The 23,130-nt window shown below is 46.1% G+C and overlaps 2 protein-coding genes and 2 long non-coding RNA genes across 6 annotated transcripts in view; 2 read left to right on the forward strand and 2 right to left on the reverse strand.

The window, feature by feature from the left end:
• KHDRBS1 (KH RNA binding domain containing, signal transduction associated 1) overlaps positions 1-4,817 on the forward strand; it is a 29,997-nt gene extending 25,180 nt beyond the window's left edge. Inside the window, exon 11 of the transcript XR_007353414.2 lies at positions 4,324-4,817. The gene's annotated coding sequence lies outside the window, so the exon portion shown is untranslated. The remainder of the gene's footprint in view (positions 1-4,323) is intronic.
• Positions 4,818-6,550: 1,733 nt separating this feature from the next.
• LOC125624895 (uncharacterized) lies at positions 6,551-11,026 on the reverse strand. Its single transcript, XR_007353415.2, has 3 exons — positions 10,776-11,026; positions 8,277-8,411; positions 6,551-6,816 (listed from the first exon to the last, which is right to left on the reverse strand). It is a non-coding gene; the product is annotated as an uncharacterized LOC125624895 (long non-coding RNA).
• On the forward strand, positions 10,139-21,596 carry TMEM39B (transmembrane protein 39B). Of its 2 annotated transcripts, none has more exons than XM_048826243.2 (9): positions 10,139-10,243; positions 11,786-11,989; positions 14,938-15,157; positions 16,212-16,295; positions 17,470-17,624; positions 18,262-18,598; positions 19,854-20,041; positions 20,562-20,682; positions 21,203-21,596. In XM_048826243.2, the coding sequence occupies exons 2-9, from the start codon at positions 11,862-11,864 to the stop codon at positions 21,437-21,439; spliced, it is 1,470 nt and encodes a 489-aa protein (XP_048682200.1). In that variant the 5' UTR covers positions 10,139-10,243; positions 11,786-11,861; the 3' UTR covers positions 21,440-21,596. The 2 variants fall into 2 exon arrangements, with proteins under 2 accessions (XP_048682200.1, XP_048682201.1); XM_048826244.2 differs by having other exon boundaries at positions 10,151-10,243; positions 11,869-11,989.
• The window catches only part of LOC125624896 (uncharacterized), a 101,689-nt gene continuing 92,131 nt past the window's right edge, over positions 13,573-23,130 (reverse strand). For both annotated transcript variants that reach the window (XR_007353416.2, XR_007353417.2), the window contains one exon: positions 13,573-13,920. This is a non-coding gene — a long non-coding RNA (uncharacterized LOC125624896). The remainder of the gene's footprint in view (positions 13,921-23,130) is intronic.

Raw genomic sequence — 23,130 nt, forward strand, 5'->3', positions numbered from 1 at the left:
ACAGATAAATTAGATTGTTCTAAAAGGCTGATTATGTGACTGGCTTTTGTAGTGGTCAGTGGGGGAGGCGGGGGTTGTGTGGGTGAATGTGCACCGGCTAAGAGCTCTCCCACAGATCCTCCTGTGGAATGAAGCTGAGTGATGGATCTGGGGAGAGGTGGAAGTGTGGCAAAGCAAGAGCAAGGCGATCTTTTGAGCTGACTCTTGGCTGTGATGTGGAGAGAGGATTCACTTCAAAGCCAACATAAGGCAGTGTTGGAGGTGCTACCCCACCTTCCAGCAATGGAGCAGTTATATCTAGTAACGTTCTTCACGTGTCCTCTGCATATTCCCACTCTTAGGGAGAACTGGCTGGTGCAGCTTGCATGGAGGCACCTTCTGGTAACAGTGCCTCTTAGTGCTCGAATGCCTCTCCATAGCTAGCATTTGAACACATTCTGAAGGTGTAGCCCCAAAAGGAGGCATAGCACCAGCTGCAGCCTCAGTTCCTTCCAACCACAGCAGTGAAAGGATGAGGATCACAAGGATCCATAGCAATCAGTAAAATATCTATTTTGTTAGATTAGTTGATGTTAGTAGTTTTAGGATAAGTTAGTCTAGCTAAGAGCATGATAATTACCTGGTACCAAGTCATGGTGGAGCCAAATGTCAAGAAGCATGGATTTTAAAGGTGTGTGTCACACCCAGGAGTCTTCCTGGCTTCCAGCCGTCCTGTTCGGTGCCTGAAATGCTTAGGAGAAAAGCATTCTCCTTCATGTTGTGCTATACGCACCACACTTACTCCTTGGGCCTGTTAAGAGAGACAGACTAGCCTTTTGTTACATCAGCACTTGTCAGCCAAGCCTGTGAGATTAGATGCTGCTAGAGGATCCTAGTGAAAGGATAAAAGACCTGAATCAGCTCTGAGTACTTCTGGATCCAGGAAGGCTTCAATAGTGAAGGCTCTGGCTTTGGCAGAGAGCTTCACTTCCAAGTTGACTCAGCTTATGGTTGGCAAATCTTCTGATCCAACACCACAGATATTCCCTCCAGAAGACCTGGTTCCAGATAAGGAACACAAAGCTCAAGAGAGACCACTGGAAACAAGCACTTCGATTACGAGGGAAAGGAAGGCCAAATTGAAGCATATCTTGAACGATTCTTAGGACCGTTCTGAGTTCAGTGTGGCTTCAAGATCTAAAGATAAAATGCCAGATAGGTCTGGGCAGGGGGAAGGGGTGGATCCAAAAGAGATCAGTGGAACCTAGTATGTTGACTACTAAGTTTCCTACTTCTACACTACAGTGTAGATTCATGTGGTTCCACAAGAGAGGACAGTTCGACTATGTCTCTTTTTTCCCAGAACAAGAAACCAAGTTGGGAGCTTGACTGGGATAGATCTCCAGAGACAGTTTCCCTACCACCTAAGACTCCAGCTGGCTCTCTGAGAGAGACACTCACCATTTTCCATTCTCCACTTCGTTTGGAGGAGCTAGTTCCGATAACAGCATCCAAGGATCAACAGTTTTCCCTGAAATAGGTCTTTCTTCTGGAGTGGACACCCTGAGACAGTCTATGCAAGAAGCATATGATTTGATGCCAGAATGGGGTAATTAGCAAGACTGGCACATGCCACCATGGAGGCTTTTGGCACTATTGGCCCACCCCTACTTATCCATACCATATAAGAAGGTCTGACGCTCTGGTTCCAGAGCAGCTTCCAGCTAAGTCTATGAGTCGGAGATGTTCTGATCAGAGATGCTCAGAACCAACAGCTAGAGAAAGCTCTCCTACCTTGGGTACAAGATATGCTTCCCTGAGGAGGGAGAAGAAATATCCCCTCCAGTAGATTTTCAACCACAGAACATTAAACCAGAAGGTGATTCATCTCCAGATGGAAATGTAGCGTCCTCTCCTTTGGAAGATGCAATTCAGTTCCACAGATGAGTGGGTATGGATAGTGTTGACTTTAAAATTGCCTTCAGTACCTTAGAAAGAAGCTATCCACTCAGTGTTCAACATTTTGAGTTTGGCTACAAAAATAATGCATCTTCACCAGTAATAAAGGAACTTGTCAACCAGTAAAAGCTAGAAGGACCAATCCCTCCTCTTCTCAACCAATTTCAAAAAAAGGCTGACACTAGTGCCAGATCCCATACGAGGGGTTCTCTTGTTTTCATATTCACTCTCAGACTAACTCACTCAACATGGCAACATACAAAGATCCTTTTTGTTACTTTGGTATTTAAGAGTGTTGCTCCATTTTTCAAGTCCTATTCAAAACCCATTTTAGATTATTATACCGGAATGTTATGGGTTTGTCCATCTCCTCCATTAAAGTTCATTTAGCAGCAGTAGCAGCTTTCCATGTGCAGATTGATGGCAAATCTGTTTTCAAACACATTAAATTGTTTTAAAGGGTTTATTGAACTTTATAGTCACCATTATAAGATCCAGTTTCTCCAGGAATGTAAACATAGTTATAACATAACTTATGTCTCCTCCATTTTAAACTCTTGTGGGCTTATGCTATTTTCTATAAGGACAAGGTAGTTCTTGGGCTTTACCCCAAAGTACTTCCTAAAGAAATTTCAGATTTTCATATAAATAATTGTATTTATTTACCAGTATTCTTTCCAAAATCTCATGTACATAAGGGAGAACCTAGATCCTGTAGATACAAAAAGAACGCTTTCTTATTTGAATGGCGCTATGAGGTTTTAGGTCCTCCAATCATTTCCTACTCTGGTCACTCTGAGGGTCAATCTATTTCTGCTCAGTTTGTATCTAGGTGAGTGAGGCCTTGTCTACACTACTGGGGTAAGTCGACCTAAGCTACTCCAGCTAGGTAAATAATGTAGCTGGAGTCAACGTAGCTCAGGTCAACCTTACTCTTCTCAGGTCAACCTTACTCTTCTCCTTCTGGTGGAATAGGAGAGTCGACTGGAGAGCGCTCTGTGGTTGATTTAGCAGGTCTTCACTAGACCCACTAAATCGACCCCTGCTACATTGATTGCAGCAGCCTCAATTCCTGGAAAGTGAAGACATGACCTTAGACAGTGTATAGAAGGGAGTTATAGAAATTCTTCACTCTCCCCTCCTTTTGTTCTTGTACCCAATTCCACTAGGATGGTTGCTGTTTCTATAGTGTATGTTAGTAATGTCTTCCCTTATTGAATTAGGTAGAAGGTAGACCTGTCACATGGAGTTCAGCTCACACATTCATGAAACACTGTGTATTAATTTGGCAGCCAGATCTAACACAGTTTGGCAGGGCAGTTTTTCAGTTGTTTAATTAGGGCTCCATTTCCCTCCCTCCCATCTTTAGTGTTCTACTTGCCAAACTATCCGAAGAGTGGGAATGTGCAGAAGACTAAGGAGAAATGAAGGTTGTTTGCATGTAAACAGACCACCAAACCTTGGTGGGTTTCTGAGGTTTAAGCTAGCTACTGGCTGTTTTTTTTATTGTTTCGTTTTGTTAAAGATACAGGCACAGGCTTCTCACTCAGGGTTTTCAAGCCTGACCACAGCTTGCTTAGCTAAGAGTTTTGAAGGGCTGCACACCCCCCAACATCAGCTGACGGAACAATTTGAGCCTGTTGTGTTAAGAGGTATAATCTCATGATTCCTTTGGCTGTCATTTACTTTCACCACTGACAGCTGACATGCTCCCTCTGGTGGATACTGTGATTATCATTCATTTGCTTATCCTGTGGAAGCATTTTATTGTCTCCACCCACCTGCCCTCCTTGCAAACCTAGTGATACATTGGACAACAGCCCAACCTTCACTCAAAAGGAATTGACAGTTGAAGGCATCAGTGGACTGGGCAGCCCTCTAAAGCTTGTAGTTTTCAAGCTTCTGGTCAGTTTCTCACTGGATCTTTTGAGACCCAGGAGTGAGAAACTTGAGACTTCCTAAAGAACAGAATTGCAAAATAATAGTCCCTTATTAATTATGTTGCCCGTAAACCACTGCAGCTTTGCAAAACGAACAAAAACTCTGATATGTAGGGACTATATAAGTACATAGAAGCAGATCTATCTTACATGGAACTGTAAGGACGCAAACAAGTATCTCTAATCATATTCCTCTGCAATAGGAAAGGAAGGTTGGGAGTGACCGTGGTGTTGAAATGTTAATTACCCGTCATGATCTTCAAAAGTGTGTCTGCTATCTAAAAGTATTAGTCCATTGGTGTAAATAGATTGATTAGGGAAACAATTTATGTATGGGTGATTTCCATAGTCCATTTATTCAATACATATTTTTTTTGCAATGTAATTAGTCATAGTAACCATTTCCATCGTTGTACCAATTCTTTTCCCATTTCTTTCCTACTAGGCACAACCTTTATATCCTGTGGAAAAGATGTGATAAAGATCATCCATTACGGTGCAGATTTTTATCCAGTAGAAGTGAATCTTGTGGCACTGCCATTTGGAATGTATACAGCTTGCTTCTACATTACACTTCCTGCATATGTTGGGTGTTTATATAAAAGATGCTAGGGTTATGGAGGAATGTAAATCTCATTGTAAATAATTGTGTTTGCCAAAACTGGTTTGAGAACATGCTGCTTGAAGCATTTTCCTCTATTCATCTTATAGTGTTGGTATAATCTGATCTTTTTTGGTCTAGTATATGTACTGATTGTAGAATTATAACATGAAAACCAGATTATGATGATTTTCTGAAAGATGCTCTAGTTTAGCCAGAAATTATGGGCTTCACATGGGACTGAGTCAAATTTTCTGGCCTGTGTTATGCCGGAGGTCAGAATAAATGATCATAATGGTTTTTACCTTTGAATCTATTAAAAGTAAATTTTCCTTTTATTCAGTCACATTTTTCCATTGGGGTGTGGTTCAGATCAAACACATGCCTCTGTGTTTTACTTATAAGTAATAGAATCCTTGAGATCCAAAAGTCAACTGTACCAAGTGGATTACAGTTTTGATATTACACTACCACCTAGAGGTCCCAGTCAAGGTCAGGACCCCATTATGACATAGTAAAAGTCAGCCCCTGCTTCAGAGTTTGCGGTCATTGTCAATGTTTAATAGATGTGGGAAACTGAGGTGGGAGGAGGAAGTGGTAACAGTAGTAAGAACATGTATTTACAAAGACTAGCAGTCTGCGTCTTTTTCCTATCTGTTGGGATTACTAAAGTGAGTATCTTATTTTACAACTTCACTGTGATAGCTTTTTATATTTGTGAATGCCCCTGCATAAGAGGGGATCTAATCTTCAGTAGTATATGTTCAGTAGGACAAAAGAGTAAGTTACCTAGATAGCTAATTGTGCATCCAGTGAAGTGAGCTGTAGCTCACGAAAGCTTATGCTCAAATAAATTTGTTAGTCTCTAAGGTGCCACAAGTACTCCTTTTCTTTTTGTGGCTCAGTATTGCTTTCTGGATTCAGATAGAATTATGATCCCCTGTTATATATACAAGGTTTTGAGGCCAGCTTGGTTTTTAAGAGTAAGGTTGGGCTCTTATTTGACCACGAAAGCAAATGAGGTTTCTATTTAATACAGAATGTGTGCCATCTGTTTTACAGCAGAGCCAAGGATAGATGATAATTATAAGGGCAACTCTTCCCTTCCTTACCCCTTCCCTTCTTGAACAGTAATACGCTAAGTCACGCCCCTGCCTTTCAAAAGAACAAATGGGCATGGGATGATCTGTAAGGTGTTGAGCAGGAATCTGGGAGTGGCATCAGGAGAGGTGAGAGACACCAGCTGGGGCACCTTCCTCCCTGGGCCTCTGAACATTGAGTGCCTATTAAGGATTGAAATACCTGGGTTGGGGGATGCAGGCAAGAAGAGGAAGTACTAATAACGAAAGACTTCTGTAAGCTGTTTGGAGAAGGGGGACAGTCGTTTAATACCTTACTCTGTCTTGAGGGAGAGCTGGTTTCAGGGCATAAATCTTGGTAAGACTTGAGCTTCTGACATTTCGCTGATATGTTGTTTAGACTGTAGGCTTACAAAGGCAGAGACCATCTATTTAATGTGGCTGTAGGGTGGCCAAAATCAAAGGTCTCATAGTTCTGAATATAAATACTATCCCTTTTCTCCCTCCTGACACACACACCAGTAATGGAGTTTGCTGCTAACTTTGCTATTCTGACCAAGCCCTTGAAACCTTCCAGTACTACAGCTTGTTAGTGTCTGCTCCTATCTCAAAATGCTCCATTTTGCAAAATGAGCTAGTTCTACTACTCAGATTTGGGAAACCAGAGAGTAATATGAGTGAGCTGGTTTCTTTCATAATGTGGACAGGAACATTCAGGAATAGCCTGTCTTTCAGAAGGGGTCTCTCATGTATGTATGTATGTAAAGAGGACACTGAAGTCTGCTTCCTCACTTGCTTCAGAACCTGGAAGGGAAGTGGTAACTGTCAGCACTGAAATGGAAAGTATGCCTCTTTCCCAGTTAAGCTGCTAGTACCATTTCTAGCTTTAGAAGCAAACCCAGTAGGAGGTTTTCTCTAAAAATGCACAGGTTTCTACCTTAAATCTCAATGTTTGATGTGCAGTCAGTAATGGTGACCGGGAATCTTTGCAATTACATATAGAACAGAAATTTTTAATGAGTTAAGAATTGTGCTCTTGCGGATGTCTGAATATTCCTTTTCTGTGCATAGCCATCATAAAGGAACATTGGAGGCTGGAAAAGCAGATCCCTTTCACCATCTGGTATTGTCTTGTTTAATGAGTTCACTAATTGTATAAACTGTGTTGCCTCCAGCCAGGACATAGCCGATCCTCTGTTGGATTGTGCAGTATCCCATCGTCTGCACTGTAGCATCGGCAACACCCACAAGTTAGGAGCTGAAATTTAAAAAAAAAAAAAAAAAAGTGAGGGGGGAATTATTGGTAAGACAAAAGTCAAAATGAATCAAGGCAAATCTTAGTTTCATTATTGCATAGGTAGGAGCTTGGTTACTTAGCAAGCCTAGTCAGGCTAATACTCAGCAATACATTAACCATATGATTGACATAAGTTTATAGTTATTCCCAGTAGATAAAGGCCTTGACTGTGAATTTCCTTGCTTTCAAATGTGAGATTTTAAGTTTATCCTCCTGCAATTACTACTCTTGCCTGAAGCCATAATTCATGGAGTCTCTATCCAGTCCAGTGCTAGGTTGGATAGGGATCTGGGATGTAGAGAACAGAAGCCATGGTACAGAGAACAAACTACTGCATTTCCTTCCAGGTGGTACACCTGAACATTTGACACATGTTTGAAATACGTAGATTTCATTGCACCAGTAATTAAATTATATCACAAGTTGAATGTCTGTCAGAAATAGTCTCAGACTATAGAGGAATGCAGCGTGACAGGGAGACATTTTAAGAAATCAGAAAGCTGAGTCATGTGAGGCCAAAAGGGTGCTGTGGAGGTGAATGGGATAAGAGTCCTCAAAAATATAGAGAGATTTTAAGTCATTGTATCTGGAAGAGCTTTGCAGAGATTCAGACTGAATGTGTTATGTAGGCAGTTTGTCTTGTTTTAATCTCATTCTAATAAATTTTTAATTAGACTGGTCGGACGTTAGACTGTTGAGAATTTCACACAGATAGTCCTGGAGAGGCTCCTCATTCTTCAGAAATCCATGTACCTTTTAAGGCACAGTTTGGACAGGAGCTAGTCAAATCTACATTGTTCTTTCCTGTTCCATAAGAGTAGAAATGGTCAAAACTTTACTGCATTTCTGTCCATTAGATGGATTTAATCAGCTGGCTAGCTTTTTGGTTTTTATGAGCATGCTGTTTTAATTAGCTACAGATTAGTGTTAGAGGGAAGTTGTATACTGGGGAGTTTCAAGTTATTAGAATAGTCTAATAACACAGGGCAGGAGAGCAGGCTCAAGTCTCCCCAACCATGTTTGTCGGAACATCAGCATTTTCTGTTCTCCCTCTACAGTAGGTGAGAGTCCTAGATTACAGACAGCTCACTGCTGGTGTCATGAGTTGCACTCAGCTATGGGGATTAATCTATGCCCCATAGTCTTCGAGCACAGGGAAGGGTGCATGCTTAGGGGGGTAGGAACTGGGGCAGATTTCGGCTTTGGATCACAGATGCTTGAAAGACCAAAATGCTATTTCTGGGAGGCAGCTGAACCTGCTGTGGTACCACTGGAAGGATGATCTTTTGAGAGATTTCTAAGCGTAAGAGTGTTGGGGATTAGTAATGAAGAGAAAGTAAGGTAACTGCCAGGGTTCTGTTGAGGATTTGTCCCAAAATTCTCTCCTTTCACATTTATTTACACTTAAAGTGCAGTTTTACCTGTTACAAGTGGCACTCAATGTACCTTATCTCCCCAATCATGTGGATGTTGTTTTAGGTTGGAGCTCCTTGGCCACCACTTGCAGATGAAAGGTTGCAGCCAGCGTTCCATTAGAAGTCCTGTTTTCAGATTGCCTAGAAAAAAATATTAACCATTATTTCTCTAATCATTGGACGACTTTCTAGCCACAGTCGACTCTTCCCAGCCTGGATTGAAATTGCAGTAATGTTAGAGTTAAAGGGCCATTAAACTGCACCTTTTGTGTAATTTTGACATGGACTATTGGGTTCCTCCTAGCTCTGAAAAGGCCTGTTTTTATTTGTAACTTTACAACCAAGGCTACCACCTAGTGTGCCCCCCTCAAAAATAAAAAAATCCTGTATGCAGCACTCAGTAACCTTTTACAACCCCTGTTCCATCAGTTTACAGCCACCTTACATATACAGCTTGTACACCCCTGGGAAGAGTGAAACAGTTTAATATAAAGCCTGCAGCAACATCGTATGGAGTTCTTCGAGCCCAGTAGGGACTTCTGCCTGACCACAACTGGTGAAGGCTCTGACTGAGTTCCCAGGTGTAATTTGTAATAAAATTTTAGGGGGTTCCAGGAACCGGAAGCCCAGTGTTAGAGATCAGCTATATACATTAGCATGTGTCTACTATATATGCTTTGTAGAAGATAAACAAGGGTCTGTATGGTAGGTATGCCCCTCTTCTGGGTTTCTCAGTGAAGTGTTAAAAAAAACAAAAAAAAACACTAGATTGTAAATACATATATACCTATCCCTGAAGGGGGAAAATGCAGCCTGTTTTATAAAAACTATATTTACAGTAAAATTATCCCTACATTCATCTTTTCTATCCTCTGCTGGTTTTTTTAGGTGCTATCTGAGCACCTTACAGCAAGGGTTCTCAAATGGGGTCCGGACCCTTCAGCCTCCATCCCAAACCCTGCTTTGTATCCAGCATTAAAAATGCTGTTAAATATATAAAAAAGTTTTTAATGTATGGGGGGGGGGGGTTGCACTCAGAGGCTTGCTATATGAAAGGGGTCACCGGTACAAAAGTTTGAGAACTACTGCCTTATACCATTCCTGGCTGTTTTCCACTCCCGATTTTGTGCTGTACCCCTCCTCTTTCCTCGCAAATGAAAGATCCAACAAAAAAAGGGACAGGGTGCTTTATAACACGTTTTCCTAGCCTCAGTCCTCATGTATGATGTGGTTATTTAGTATAAATGAGAGGGCCGTAGGAGGCCAGATAAAAAATTCCCTGCCTCAAGGGCAGCATGGAGGCAGGATCTAGGGTCAGAGCCAGAAATAAATACAAAGCAGATGCCAGCACGCTGTAGCTGCGGGAAGGAGATGCAGCCTCTGCCTGTCTGACACCTCCCCCACTCAGGTCCACATACAAATTGGGTCAAAATGTACACGCCACTGACTTGAGGCAGTGTGGCCTAGTGGGTACAGCTGAAACGCCTGGGTTCTGTGGGCGAGCAGGGGCAAAGGAGTGGCTGGACATTGTGGCGGAGGGGGGCCAGGGAACCCAGGACTCCGGGGCGGGGAGTAGGGTCTAGGGGCTACAGCAGGGGGAATAGGGGACAGAGAGCCAGGACCGCCTAGGTTCCCTCTAGCTCTGCCCCTGACGCCGCCTTTGCGCTGAGGAAGCCGCTGCCCTACTCCGTGCCTCAGTTTCCCCCTCCGCGCGGAGGCCCGGGGGCGAGGCGATTCGGACACGTGGAGCGCCGCGCTCTGCGCCCCCCGACTCCGCAGCCGGGCGCCGGCCCAGGGGGCGGAGCCCGCTCCTCCGCCCTCCCCGGCGGGGCTCTGCCGCTTTAAGGGGCGGGGCCCGCTCGCGCGGTGAGAAAGTTTGGCCGCTCCTCGCCGCCGTCTCTCCCCTGGCGGCCCCGCCCGCCATATTGTCCCCGCCGCCGCAGGCCGACCTACTGCAGCCGGAGCGGCGATGGGTGAGGGGGTGGGAGCGGCTCGGGCCGGGCCGCCCCGCCGCGCGGGCTCGGAGCCCCGGGCTAGCGACACCCGCCCCTCTGTGTGAGGGGGAGGGGGGGTGGTTCGCACAGGGGTCGGGCTGCAGATCCAGAGACCCGCCCCCCCCCCGCCCCCGAGGAGTCCCCGGGCCCGTCCTGAACCTCCAGTGCCCCCCCCTGGGGGGGGCTCCTGCTCTGCACCCCCCCCCCCCGCGGCCCTTTCTGCGCATCACCGCTTGGCCGACCTCCCCCCCACCCCCCCCGTGCACGCGCCGCCCCATCGATCTCCCCAGTGGCCGCCCCCCCCCACCCGCCTGCGTGCCCCACACACCCTCCTCTCCGCTGCGCCCTGCCCCCGTACAACCCCCGGGGCCCGGCACCCCCCTCGGCGGCGCCCCACTTCAGCAGGGCCCTTCTGCTGCAGCAGCGTCGGGCCTGGGCTCTTTCGTGCTGCCGGGGGGCAGGAAGGCGGGGGGGGGGGGGGAGCTCTTTTTAAGTAGTTGTTTTTTCTCACCTGGGAGGTGTTTCCTGTGTGTCTTGTCTGCTATCCAGCGTAGCCGTCCCTAGTTTGCTGGAGGGCTGCCTGGAGGGTAGTTAGTGGGAGCCCTCACACCTTAGTTCATTAACAGGCAGCAGGCTTAAAACAAACAAAAGGGAAATTTCAGAGCAGCGGCCGTGTTAGTCTGTATCCGCAAAAAGAACTGGAGGACTTGTGGCACCTTCGAGACTAACCAATTTATTTGAGCCTAAGCTTTCGTGAGCTGCAGCTCACTTCATCGGAAGTGTTTCTTCACACACCCCACGGGCAGCCTGTGGATCTCAGAGGATGTTGCGAAGGCCAAGACTATAACAGGGTTCAAAAAGAACTAGATATGTTCCTGGAGGCTAGCTCCACCAATGGCTATTAGCCAGGATGGGCAGGGATGCAAAACCATGCTCTGAAGTGTCCCTAGCCTCAGTTTGCCAGAAGCTGGGAATGGGGGCCGGGGGATGGATCACTTGATGATTCCCTGTTCTGGTCATTCCCTCTGGGGCACCTGGCATTGGCCACTGTTGGAAGACAGGACGCTGGGCTGGATGGACCATTGATCTGACCCGCCATGGCCGTGTTTATCTTCTAACTGAGGGGCATGGGTGTTAAGCCTTAACAAAGTTCTAACTGTTAATTGGGATTGAGGTTAAGGGACAATTAAAGACCAATAACACAATAGAGTTTTAAGCAGTCACGGCTCACAAAAAAACACCCTCCCCTTTTAATGGCTCACAGTGGGTCCAGTAGTATCTTTTATTGGACCACCTACTTCTGTTGGTGAAAGAGACAAGCTTTCAAGCAACCCCGAGCTCTTCTTCAGGTCTTTGAGGATCTGGGCCCCTGTACCTACATTGCCTCATCTGTAAAATAGGGATAACACTATAGGGGTGCTGTGAAGTTAGTCTTTGATGCTTTGAGATGCTAGAGGAGTATGAAAGTTACCTACCTACTCTGCTCCAAATCCATGTGTGTTATAAATCTTTCCTTTTCAGTTTTAAGGACTGAAGAAATAGTCAAACAGTGAGCAGCAGTCAACCTCTCAGGGCAGTCTCCATACCCTTTGTTGTTATGGCAGGGGGAAGGCGGGGCCCTAACCGAACGTCCTACTGCCGAAATCCTCTTTGTGAAACTGGGGCTACTGGGGGTTCTGGACATTCCACAAGTTCATCGGTCACTGGTGTGCGCTCACGTACCAGGTAAATATGCATCCCCTTTATTCCCTTATGTGCTGTGACAGTTCTTCCTCTATGAAACATGTAGTTTGACAATGAGGCTGGTTCATGTTTTTCCATCCCTTACCCTGGCCGTTTTGTCAGTGATTCGGTAACTTTTTTGTTGGTATGCTGATGTCGGGTTGCAGTAGTCTCGCTGATCCGTGACAACTTCCCTGGAGTATGTTTTTGTCATTAAAGCAAAGAATGGAGATTGGGAAATGTGGGTTCTGATACACCCCAGGACTGCCAAGTGCATGTGATGCTTAGTTACCTGAGAGGAGTGTTCTAAAGGACTTTTGGATTCTGCAGGGTGGGGTGCTATAGACAAAGTTTTGGCTCTAGAGTTCTGCTTGGTGGATCAACCCTATCCAGCAGCATATGGCAGCAGTTGGTTAGTACAGACAGATGCAGTCTGCTTTTCTTTCCCAAATCCTAAACTGGTTGAATGGTAGCAGCTCAGCCTTGGATTATATGCTTTCACTTTCAATCTGACTTCTGTGGGGAAAGCACAGAGGTTTAGGGAAGGAGAGGGGAAGTGGTGCCAAGTGAGACATTGAGGGAAATCAACACTTGGATACCCATGTGATGAGCACTTCATAAATACCTTGAATAGAACATCCTTGACACTGCAGGTGAATATCCCTTAACATACTCCCTGATTGTGGCCGTAGGCTGAAGTGTTTCTTTAGTATTACTCATTTACATAGCAGTTCGTCCAAGGGGTCCAAGCACCTTATCATCCATATACATACAGCAGTCTTGACGTGCATGTGGCCTCCTTGGAGATAGAGGGCAAGTCCCTGTGATGAGCAGGGGAAAGGCTTGGCAGGGTAAGAATCTTATGCTATAAAGAATGCCATTAGATCTTTAGTGTTCGCATAGAGCCTGTGAGGTCTCTGTCTTCTGGACATCTATATTACAGAAGCTCTGTTTCCAGCAGGAGATCCAAAGGCTGAAGGGCTTAATCAATCCTGTGAGTTTTGGGGCTTCGGAGATTTCAGAGCTCATGCTGCGAATGCTAAGTTATCCCTTCAGTGACACATCTGAGCCTCTGCGTACATCTGCACTGCAATCAGAGGTGTGACTGCTGCATGTGTCGACACACCTGAGCTAGTTTTGATCTAACTAGCTCCAGTAACAATCGCAGTAAGGCCACAGCAGAGCCAGTTACCCCGAGTACGTTCCCCAGGTCCAGTGTGGCGGAGTACAGCCTGGGCTGCCCCCCAAGTTGCCGCAATTTCATTGCGATTGTTTGAGCTGGCAGGATCAAAGTTAGTATGGCACGGTCACGGGGTCTCAGACTTGGCGCTCTGGCATGCTCTGAGTGAAGTCAGACAGGACTCTAGTGCAGCGTCTTCCCTTCAGGACACACTCTCACCAGGGCAAACCTCCTTGGCTTCAGCGTCTCCTGGGTCTGACCTTGGAGTGTTCAGCACCCCTGTTCACAACATGAGCTCCCCACAGTGAGCCCACCTGGATGGGACAGCTGGGGAAACCTTACATGCCGTCCCAAAGAGGCCATGCACCCCACCTCCACAGTCAGCAGTGACTCTCAGCCAGCGAGGTGAAACAGAAGGGTTTATTAGTCATCGGAAACACAGTGTAGAACATATCTTGTTAGCACAGTAAGGAGGAACATTCGGCAAAGTCCCTTGTAGGGGGGATCCAGAGCACAGGGCCCCTGGCTCCCCCCAGTCCCAAACCAGGGGATTGACCAGCATGCAGCAGCCCAGCCTCAGTCACCCCCAGCTGTCCCACCTCCATGCTTTGTCTCTTCTCTGAGCAAAGAGGTCACCTGGTGTCCACCTCTCTTTGTTCTCCAGCAGATATGACTGGCTCCTTGCAGAGGACAGGCTCTGGCCATCAGTTGCAGGTGTCAGCCATTCTGTGTCACACCTGTCCTCTAGGGGTCTCTGCAAGAACAACACAGCCTTATCCCATCACCTAGAAACTTGAGTAATACATAGGTGAAACTGAGGCGTGCATACAGTATTCAGAGAAAACATGAAGGACATTCCCATTTCGTCATGGTCACATCTCTGATTGCACTGTAGACTTACCTTTTGTTTAAGGCTTTCAGCCTTCACAGTCTTATATTTTTTAACAGCTTGGATTGAGCCCTCTTTTTCCATTCACTTGATTGGAAGCTTTTCTGCTGTCGCTATAGCTGTGACTTTTATGGTTCTGTGTTGGGATTTTTAATGGGAGTTTGGCATCTAATGCTCTGAAGCCCCTTTGGAAATCCAAGACCTAATTACTGAGTGTTGTTGCTTAGGAATCATTCGCTGGATGCACCTTGCTTGACTTGCATTTATACCCTTCTCTTTGAGTAAATGGTTGGCAGCTGGAGTTGCTCATGTACACAGGAATACAAACCTGTGATTAAACCTCATGGTTCCTCTGTGACTTTAAATAGGCTTTGGGAGAATAAGAAATCTCATAATTTATTTTATTTACTTGGATTTTATGGCACCAAATCTTTTGTGCATACACTTTACACTTTATGTAAATAGCAGCGGGAGGCAGAAACACTTGTAACTAGTTTAAAAGGCCACTCGGTGTCCCTGCTGGGCTGCGTGCATAGGAGCTCTGCTCTCAGACCTTGCTCAACGTGGGGGATCCCAAATATAGTTCTTGCTGTACAAACCAAGTGCCATGCCTATATCAGGCAAAACGGTATTGGCACATCCAGAGCATGCAGTGCTACTTCTGTACGTTGTCTCGTATCCACGTGCAACAGATGTCTTTTAAGCATTGGCTCTACCAGTTCATTGCAGCCTCTGGGTGTGGCGTTCAGCTTGGGCTCCTCACTTAGCATAAATCCATCCATCCTCTGCAGTCTGAGTGTGTGGGCTGCTGGTGGGCATTAGGCTGAGGAAAAAAAACCCATCTCAGGGGAGTAACTGGTGGGTTTTGGTTTATCTTGGTAGGAGCGGTTCAGGTACAGGCCTCTCCAGCCCTCCTCTGGCAACCCAGACAGTGGTTCCCCTCCGGCATTGTAAGATCCCAGAGCTGCCTGTGGAGAGGAGTGTCTTGTTTGAACTTCAGCTCTTCTTCTGCCATCTCATTGCTCTATTTGTCCACTACATCAATATCTACAAAACCGTGTGGTGGTACCCACCCTCCCACCCTCCGTCACACACATCACTGGTAGGTATCTGGGTATGTGCTGCTGTACTCCTTTAGATCCCTGCCCCCAGTGTACCTCCACTCTCACTCCCATGTGCATGGCTGCTCTCTCCAGATTGCTGAGCACCCAAAACCTATTCCCTCCCCAACAGATATCCCCGTTCCTCCTGCTCTTTGACAGCATCTGGGTAGATGCTCTCTTAGGACAGCACTTCCGTCTAAGAGCCAGCACCCAATGTAACCCAGCTCTTGCGACAGTGGGATTTTTATAGTGCTGGGCAAAATAGCCCACCTTCCCAGCATCGTGCCACTGTAGGGAGTAGAGGGGTATGTGTTGATTCACTGAGCAGTGATATAACAAGCACTGAAGGGGAAAAAATTGTATTTAAATTGAACATACAAACCCCTTGGCTCCCACCAGCTCTTACGTTGAATTTATCTGTAATGTTAAGAATCATGAGATCTGGCATTCCATCCCAATGCAGACTTCCCTTCTTGGAATAGAGTTGATCCTCTTAAATTTAATCCTTGGTGGAGTGGGGAGAAAGCGAGCAGCATACAGGAGAGGCGATGAGCAGAGGTGGGGATCCAATGTTTTAATAGAAGCCTCTTTCATGACTGGAACAAGCCATGGCTCCATCTGGCTGATGTTGTTCTGGGCTGAGGTGTAGAGCTCTCCCGTGGCTTCAGATGCATCACGCAGGGAATTCTGCACTGTGGCCAGTGCCTGCCTTCGCCCATAATACAAAAGCACGGCTTATTGCAGCTCTAGGTCCCAGCAGGCCCGGCTCCGTCTTTATTTGAGTAGCCTGGCTACACTGCATCCTAGGACTTGGTCTCTATAGGGTTCACCTTTTTTGTGAAAGACTAAATGGCTATAATCAGCTCCACTTCATGCAAACTAGATGTGGCTCTGAGGCCCCAGGTAAATTGTCAAGTGACTTTAATTTGGGCAAAGTTTGGACATCCTGGCACTGTGCACACTTGGCATTCTCCTGATAGTCCAGGAGAAGAGAGGTAGGAGTGGCTCTGTTGCCTGGAGCAAAATGGAAGTGTTTCCTTTTTGTCATTGCAGAACTTTCATCTCATTGACTTCAACGTGCTGACAGTGACGACAATTGTCTTAGCGCGCAGGCTGATCGGTGCCATCGTGAAGGAGGTAAAGCTGCAGGCCAAACTCAGAACTATTCTCTCCTTCCCAACCTTCTCTGACTAGCATCTGTGTTTGCCTTTCTGTATCTTGGATGCATTAGGTAAAAGAATGCGTAGAAGTGAGTTTCAACTCAATAGAGAGCCTTATCAAGCCAAAACACCAGCCTCATTAGTTGTGTGCACTAGCTGTTATTGCTGAAGTGACATCAGTAAAGCAACAGTTTCTGTAGGACCTGCATAATAGTGGCTACAGAGAGATCTGCAGGTACTCTAAGTGCTTAGAGTGCTGTATGTTTTCAAAGGGCTATGCTGACATGAACTGAGTATAGAAGATTCTTAGAATGGAATGATAAATTTAAAAGAAAAAACTAGATGATAGCTAGTACCTGGCAGCTTAAACATAGGGTGAAGTTTGGACATTCTGGAAGCTGAATGTAAAATTGAGTGTCCCTTTTAAACTTCAGCCTTTTCCCTGCCCTGTTCTGAAGGGTTTTGAACTGACTGCAACATAAAACTTAGACGTGGTTTCCTACTGGCAAACTGATTTACAGAGATGTCGCCATCCATTACTCATATGAGTTTCACTGTATTATGTATATTTGATGGTTACTGAATTCCTAGCATTTCAGTCTGTAGTGGGTTTGCTTTATCCTTTCCTAAAGAATGACGTATGGCTCCTTTCACCTTCCCTTCCCCTTTAGTTACTCCAGCTTCCTGCAGAGAGGAAGCTGAATAATCTAACCGTTTATATTTGCGGATGCATTTGGCTCACTTCAGAGGCTTGCTGCAGTACATTGGATTCTGGAGTTTTTTCTTCCCATTTTGTTCAGGAAAGTAATCTGCTTCTTGCTTGAGCAGCCTTCGAGGCTGCAGGCAGGTGATCCTCCAGGACCAGACAAGACACCACAGGAGCGGAACAGGAAGTGTATATTAAATCTGTGCCCAGGGTTCAGCTTCTTGATCTTGGAGAGTCCAGATGCAGATTCTGATCTAAGTCAGGCCTCTCTCCTCCGGCTGCAGTCACATGGCACCTGGAGGTCACTCCACCTCCACTACTGTGTGGTGCTGGCTTAGTGGGACCGAGTAGAACTCGTTCACTAGTTACGCTGCTAGTTTCTCCTGTTGGCTTTCCAGAAGGAGATAAGTTGTCTGACTCCTGCCCTGCTCTTTCTCCTCTGCAGGCTTCACAAAGCGGCAAAGTCTCCCTACCGCGCTCCATTTTCCTTGTGATTACTCGGTTTGCAGTCCTCACTGGGACAGGCTGGAGCCTGTGCCGGTCAATAATTCACCTCTTCAGAACCTACTCATTCCTCAATCTCTTGTTCCTGTGTTACCCGTAAGTACCTCTCTTCTCCCGTCTGGGTTTAGATGATGAATTTCTAAAGCTGCCTGTCCAATCAAAGTCTGTTGTTACAATGCCATATGGGGCAAGATGTGGCTTGAAAGTAAATGAGCACTTGACTTCCTTGCCACAGAACTTAACCTTTCACTCTCTTGGTAGATCATAAAGACTATATTAGGTTAGATCTCTTGGGAGCTGGGTATATGTCTTTCCCATTCTACTTGAATGACCTGCCCGGTGAAGGAGTTAACCACAGTTTGCAAATTGCCCAGGGTTTCATAAAAAGACTGTCCACTTTGAGACGTCTCATGCCTTAATTATGAGCATACAGTATTAATATTGGCCGGCCACCTTTGGCCATGTACATCCAAAACCTACAGTGCGTATTAGGTGGACCTGATTGTGTTGTGTCTCTAACTTCCATTAGCTATGTGGACAATGTCATGTGGCTGTATCCCTCTAGCTCTCCCATTCTAGAATCTGTGTGTGAAGTGGCTCTCGTGATCAAACACCCTTCACAAGGGGATGTTGGGTGCTAAAGCATCTTCAGTATCATGGGAATGGCAGTCAGACTGGGGGGAGGAACCGGGGGTGATGATGTTACAGCCTTCCTGCCCATGTGCTTTTCCAGGTTCGGCATGTACATTCCTTTTCTCCAGCTGAACTGTGACTTTCGGAAGACGGCCCTCTTCTCCCAAGTGGCTAACATTGGCCCCCGAGAGACAGGGGACGTGAACTCCAGGGGTAAAGACTATCTAACAGTTTTAAAGGAGACCTGGAAGCAGCATACCAGGCAAATGTATGGCATGGAGGCCATGCCCACCCATGCATGCTGCCTCTCTCCAGACCTGATCCGCAATGAGGTGGAGTATTTGAAGATGGACTTTAACTGGAGGATGAAAGAGGTGCTGGTGAGCTCCATGCTCAGTGCCTATTATGTGGCTTTTGTGCCTGTCTGGTTTGTGAAGGTGAGTGCCAATGCACCCTTATGTGCTCACCGCTCTAGCCTGTGCTTCGTGTAATTCCTCCCACTCATGGGACAAGCGAGGCAGTTTTGTTTCAGTCGCTAGCAAAATCGGACGCTGGTCCGGTACGACCGCGATATGGTTAGTTCTCACCCGATGTATGGAAAGTGGGTACAGTAAGTCTAAGGGCTGGTCTACACACACATTCCTCAGAGACTCCTGTGTGGACAAACTTAAATCAATTTACACCTGGCTTATATGGATTTGCTTAATTCTGAATTGCCTGTGATGTCGTTAGTTTTGTGGAGTAAAAGGGGTCTGAATGTTGAGACGCTTGAAAGAAATAGAAAAGTGTAAATTTAACTCTGTAATACAATACAGAATCCTACTGTGTGTTTCAGCTACTGAACTCTCTGATTACCTTGAGTTACACAAACTTCTATATTCCTGTCATCCATAGCAAAGCGTCATATGCTTGTTCCATCCGTTGGGGTGAAACTCTTTTCCCCCTTGGAGTTACAAAATTTACGGCCAAGCCAACTTTTCATGAACTGTAATGTCTAGTTGGGACATATTCAAGACAAGAGTAAGACTGATTTTCTTTTCTTTCCTACCTCTCTTTAGGGAGGGGGTGAATTGTAATAGAGGGGACTCTCCCCCATCTATTTTATTGGATTTTCACAGTAAGTTGTACTGTACAGCAAATGTATTTGGATGAGTATAAAACGAGACTAGAGACTTCAGGGACCTATTGTAATCTGCCATGCCTCCGGCTTCGTGGCTGTCACTTTTGCAAGCCATGGGAATAGAACTCAAAGCCGCCTGCTCTAAGAGTGCAGGCCCCCTACTGTTTGAGCTAAAGCAGAATCATTGTTTGCTTCTAGCAGTATGGGGTCTATGAGCAGTAGTGATTCTCCCAGTGGCATCGAGACAGAGTATTGCAGCATAAGTGTCAGTTGTGGAATTCATGCTCACTCACTGTCCCCCTCGTACGCAGAAGAGTGACTGTTGCCCGAATAGGACCCCTTCTCCCAGCTGGTCGTAGATTTTTGCATCTGAAGTGTTCTCTTGGTTGGCCAATTACTGCTGAATGCAGGGCTGGTACAGCTGCTGCCCTGCTCTGCCTCTGATTTCTCAAGCAGGAATAATTGCTGCTGTGAAAAGGCACCGGTTCGCTTGAGTGCCTCGTGTTCGAACTCTGTTTTCTTGGGTCAGGGTGTCCTAATGCATTTTTACACTGTATTCCTGCCCCCCACAGAATACTCAGTACTACGACAAACGGTGGTCGTGTGAGCTGTTCCTGCTGGTATCCATCAGTACGTCTGTGATTCTGATGCAGCATCTCTTGCCTGCCCGCTACTGCGACCTCCTCCACAAAGCTGCAGCACACCTGGGCTGCTGGCAGAAGGTCGATCCTGCCCTATGCTCCAATGTGCTACAGCATCAGTAAGGACCTCTCCCACTGGCTAGCACTGGTTTGTTCTCTCTTGTATGCTGGCTCTTGTCATGCTGGGGTGGGGAAAAAATCTGCCAGGCTGCTATTCACCCTTGGGGAGAGATCTCTCTCTCTAGGTTCAGCAACAGGAAAATGAAACTGGAGTTGCTCCGTGTGCCTAATGCTGTATGGGCATGATCTGTCCCATCCACTACCGAACGCAGCAAGCAAACCTCTGGTTTGTTGGTGAGCAGTGACAATGGCTATGAAACACTTAGTTGTAGAGCTCGACGAGCCAAATTCTGTCCTCGCAAATAACCGCAACTTTATGTCTTAGCAAATAGTTAGAAGAGACCTTAGTGACACTCAGGGATTAGGACTGTCAATGGCTGCATTGGTGCAGCCCTCCCGGCTAATAGGGGAATGCCATTAACCCCCCTGCAGAAGCTCTGTTCAGAGCCGCAGCCAGCTGCCATGTGACTGATTTTGTCATTCTGGAGGTGGAACTAAGGGAGTTGGTTTCTCTTGCAGGTGGACAGAAGAATGCATGTGGCCACAGGGGGTGCTGGTGAAACACAGCAAGAACGTGTACAAAGCTGTGGGCCATTACAATGTGGCTGTGCCATCCGACGTGTCTCACTTCCGCTTTCATGTAAGCCGGCGTTGTTTCTCCTTTATTATTAGAATTATTTGTAGCACCATAGCGCCTAGACAGGATCAGGGCCCCATTGCCTGGGGCACTGCACAGACTTATAGGCAGTCCCTGCCCCAAAGAACTTAGTCTAAATAAACGAGAGACACAAAGTTGGAAGGCCAGCAGGCACCGAGTGGTGAAGTGACCTCCTCACGATCACACAGCAGGGCAGTGATAGAGCCAGGAATAGCCCCTGGTATGAGTCTTACTCCTGTGCTTCCTCTCTCCCTGTCCCAAGCCTCTCCTGAGCACTAACAATGGGGGAGCTTTCTGAGAAGGACCTCTGTGCACTTGTTCTGGGGAGCAGAGCACCGAAGTTCTTTTCATTTGTGAGCAAGAAGGGAACGTGCTGCTAGGTGTCCAGAAGTGAAATCTTAGTGCATTTGCTCATGGAGCATTCATTCCTGATGTGTCCTGTATTTCCTGTGGAGCGTCTGACTCCCATGCAGCACCTTACCCTGGGCTCTTTATCCTCCAGTTCTTTTTCAGCAAACCGCTGAGGATCTTGAACATTTTAATTCTGCTGGAAGGAGCTGTCATCTTCTACCAGCTCTACTCACTGATCTCGTCAGAGAAGTGGCACCAGACCATCTCGCTGGCTCTCATCCTCTTCAGCAATTATTACGCCTTCTTTAAGCTGCTGCGTGACCGGCTGGTACTGGGAAAAGCTTACTCATACTCTGCCAGCAGAGACTCAGAGCAGAAGTTCAATTAAATCGCACTGCTGCTCAGCTTGTATTACAAAAAAAAAACCTTAAAAAACAAACAAAAAAAAAACCACAAAACCTCAGAGCTTTGTATTTTTGTTACCACTGCTTTTTTCTTTGATAACTGATGTAATTAAAAGGAAAAAAATATTTTTGTACTCCCAACAGCTGTTTGTGTGTTTATTTAGCCGCATCAAACAATAAGCCTTCCACATCCTATCTTTACTTAAAGGGCATCTCCACATTAACAAATGACTCTGAACATCCATTCTTGACAGGTGCAAATGTTGTTTATTGTGGGGGAAGAGGATGTTGGGAGGGGTCTGCCTGTGGAGTTGGGGAGGAATGAATAGATCAGTGTGGTCATGTTTAAGAGCTGCTTGTTGGTTGGGAGCAGTCAAGCCAAAGGCCCTGTCTGCAGGAGGAGTTTGTACTGACTCGGTGAAAGTGGTATGGCCCTTTGTGTGGACACGTGGTTTGAGTGCCTTCCTGTGATTTAGCTTAAATCAAAATAAATGCTCACAAAAGGGTGTCGTGCCATTTTAACTTCATCTATTTGGAACCAGATTTGGATCAGTGAAATTTCTTCTCTCTTAGGCCTTTACTACACCATTTGGTTTAAAAATCATATTTAAAAACCAACAAAACCTGCTTTCTTTCACTCTAACTGGCACTCCCTGAGATGATTAGAGTAAGGCTTTGTTTACCCTACAGACGTCTTCTGGCGGAGCTGTGATGGTCAGGAGCGTGAAGAGAAGTGATCCCTGACCCACAGAGCTGGGCTGGCAGAAGCCCCTAGTGTAGACACAGCTAGATTGGCAAAACTGCTGTTACATAGATGGCTTGTTTTGCTTGGGCATATGTGCGGTTTTACTACTGTGGTACAAAGTGCAGCTTTGCTCGCATTGCTGCAGCCACATGGAGTGCTTTGCTACTGTCGCAAACCGGTAAAGGAGTCCTTGTGTAGACACAGCCTTACGGGGAATTAACCCTCTACTTTTCCTGTCTCCCTCTGGGGCTGGGTTTACACTGCATACAAATAGCCTGGCCACATTTACTCTGTGGGTCTTATGCACATGGCAGCCCTGTGCTCGGGGAGTTTCTGGGGCCACAGCTTCTGCAGTGGGAGGGTTGCAAACACTGCATTCTAAGCCAAAAACTCTGGTATTTTACCAAATGGAAATATTTGGGGTTGTCTTTTTTTTTATCCTGTTTTATACTAAACGACCTGACCCTGGCCCTCTGAAAGGAGAGTGGCTTGTGCGGTGGGGAGGTTCTATAAAGGTCCAAAGGCTTTGAACACAAAGAACTGGTGGATCTAGCTCCAGTACCTGGTGGGCTATACCTGTATTTCTAACTGGCTCATTGCTGTGAGTTTATAGTGTGTGATTCACGCTTCTCAACTTCCTATGTTTGTGCTGGAGCAAGGACAGCTGGTGGGGATGTTGTTTTCAATTAATGCCTAATTATGTTTTTGCAGCAGGATAAGTTATTGATTAAAGACATTTTGTAAGTACCCATGATCTGGGGTAATCAGTCATTCAAGCAACTTTCCTACTGTTCGGCAATTTCTAAAAAATAAATCTCTAAACAGCTGCCTTTAAAGTATTCTTTGCAAGGCAAACCATGTGGAAGTGACGACTGGTGTAAACTAAGCTTTGAAACTGCTTCCCCCCCCCCCCCACCTCCAGTCATTTCC

This window comes from Caretta caretta, chromosome 19 (assembly GCF_965140235.1).
Source record: "Caretta caretta isolate rCarCar2 chromosome 19, rCarCar1.hap1, whole genome shotgun sequence".
Taxonomy (NCBI): Eukaryota; Metazoa; Chordata; order Testudines; family Cheloniidae; genus Caretta; species Caretta caretta.

Coding starts and splice junctions, on each gene's coding strand:
- TMEM39B (XM_048826243.2), top strand. CDS start 11,862: ATGGCAGGGGGAAGGCGGGGCCCTAACCGAACGTCCTACTGCCGAAAT. Junction 16,296..17,469: donor TCGGTGCCATCGTGAAGGAG/GTAAAGCTGCAG, acceptor TCTCCTCTGCAG/GCTTCACAAAGCGGCAAAGT. Junction 20,042..20,561: donor TCCAATGTGCTACAGCATCA/GTAAGGACCTCT, acceptor TTTCTCTTGCAG/GTGGACAGAAGAATGCATGT.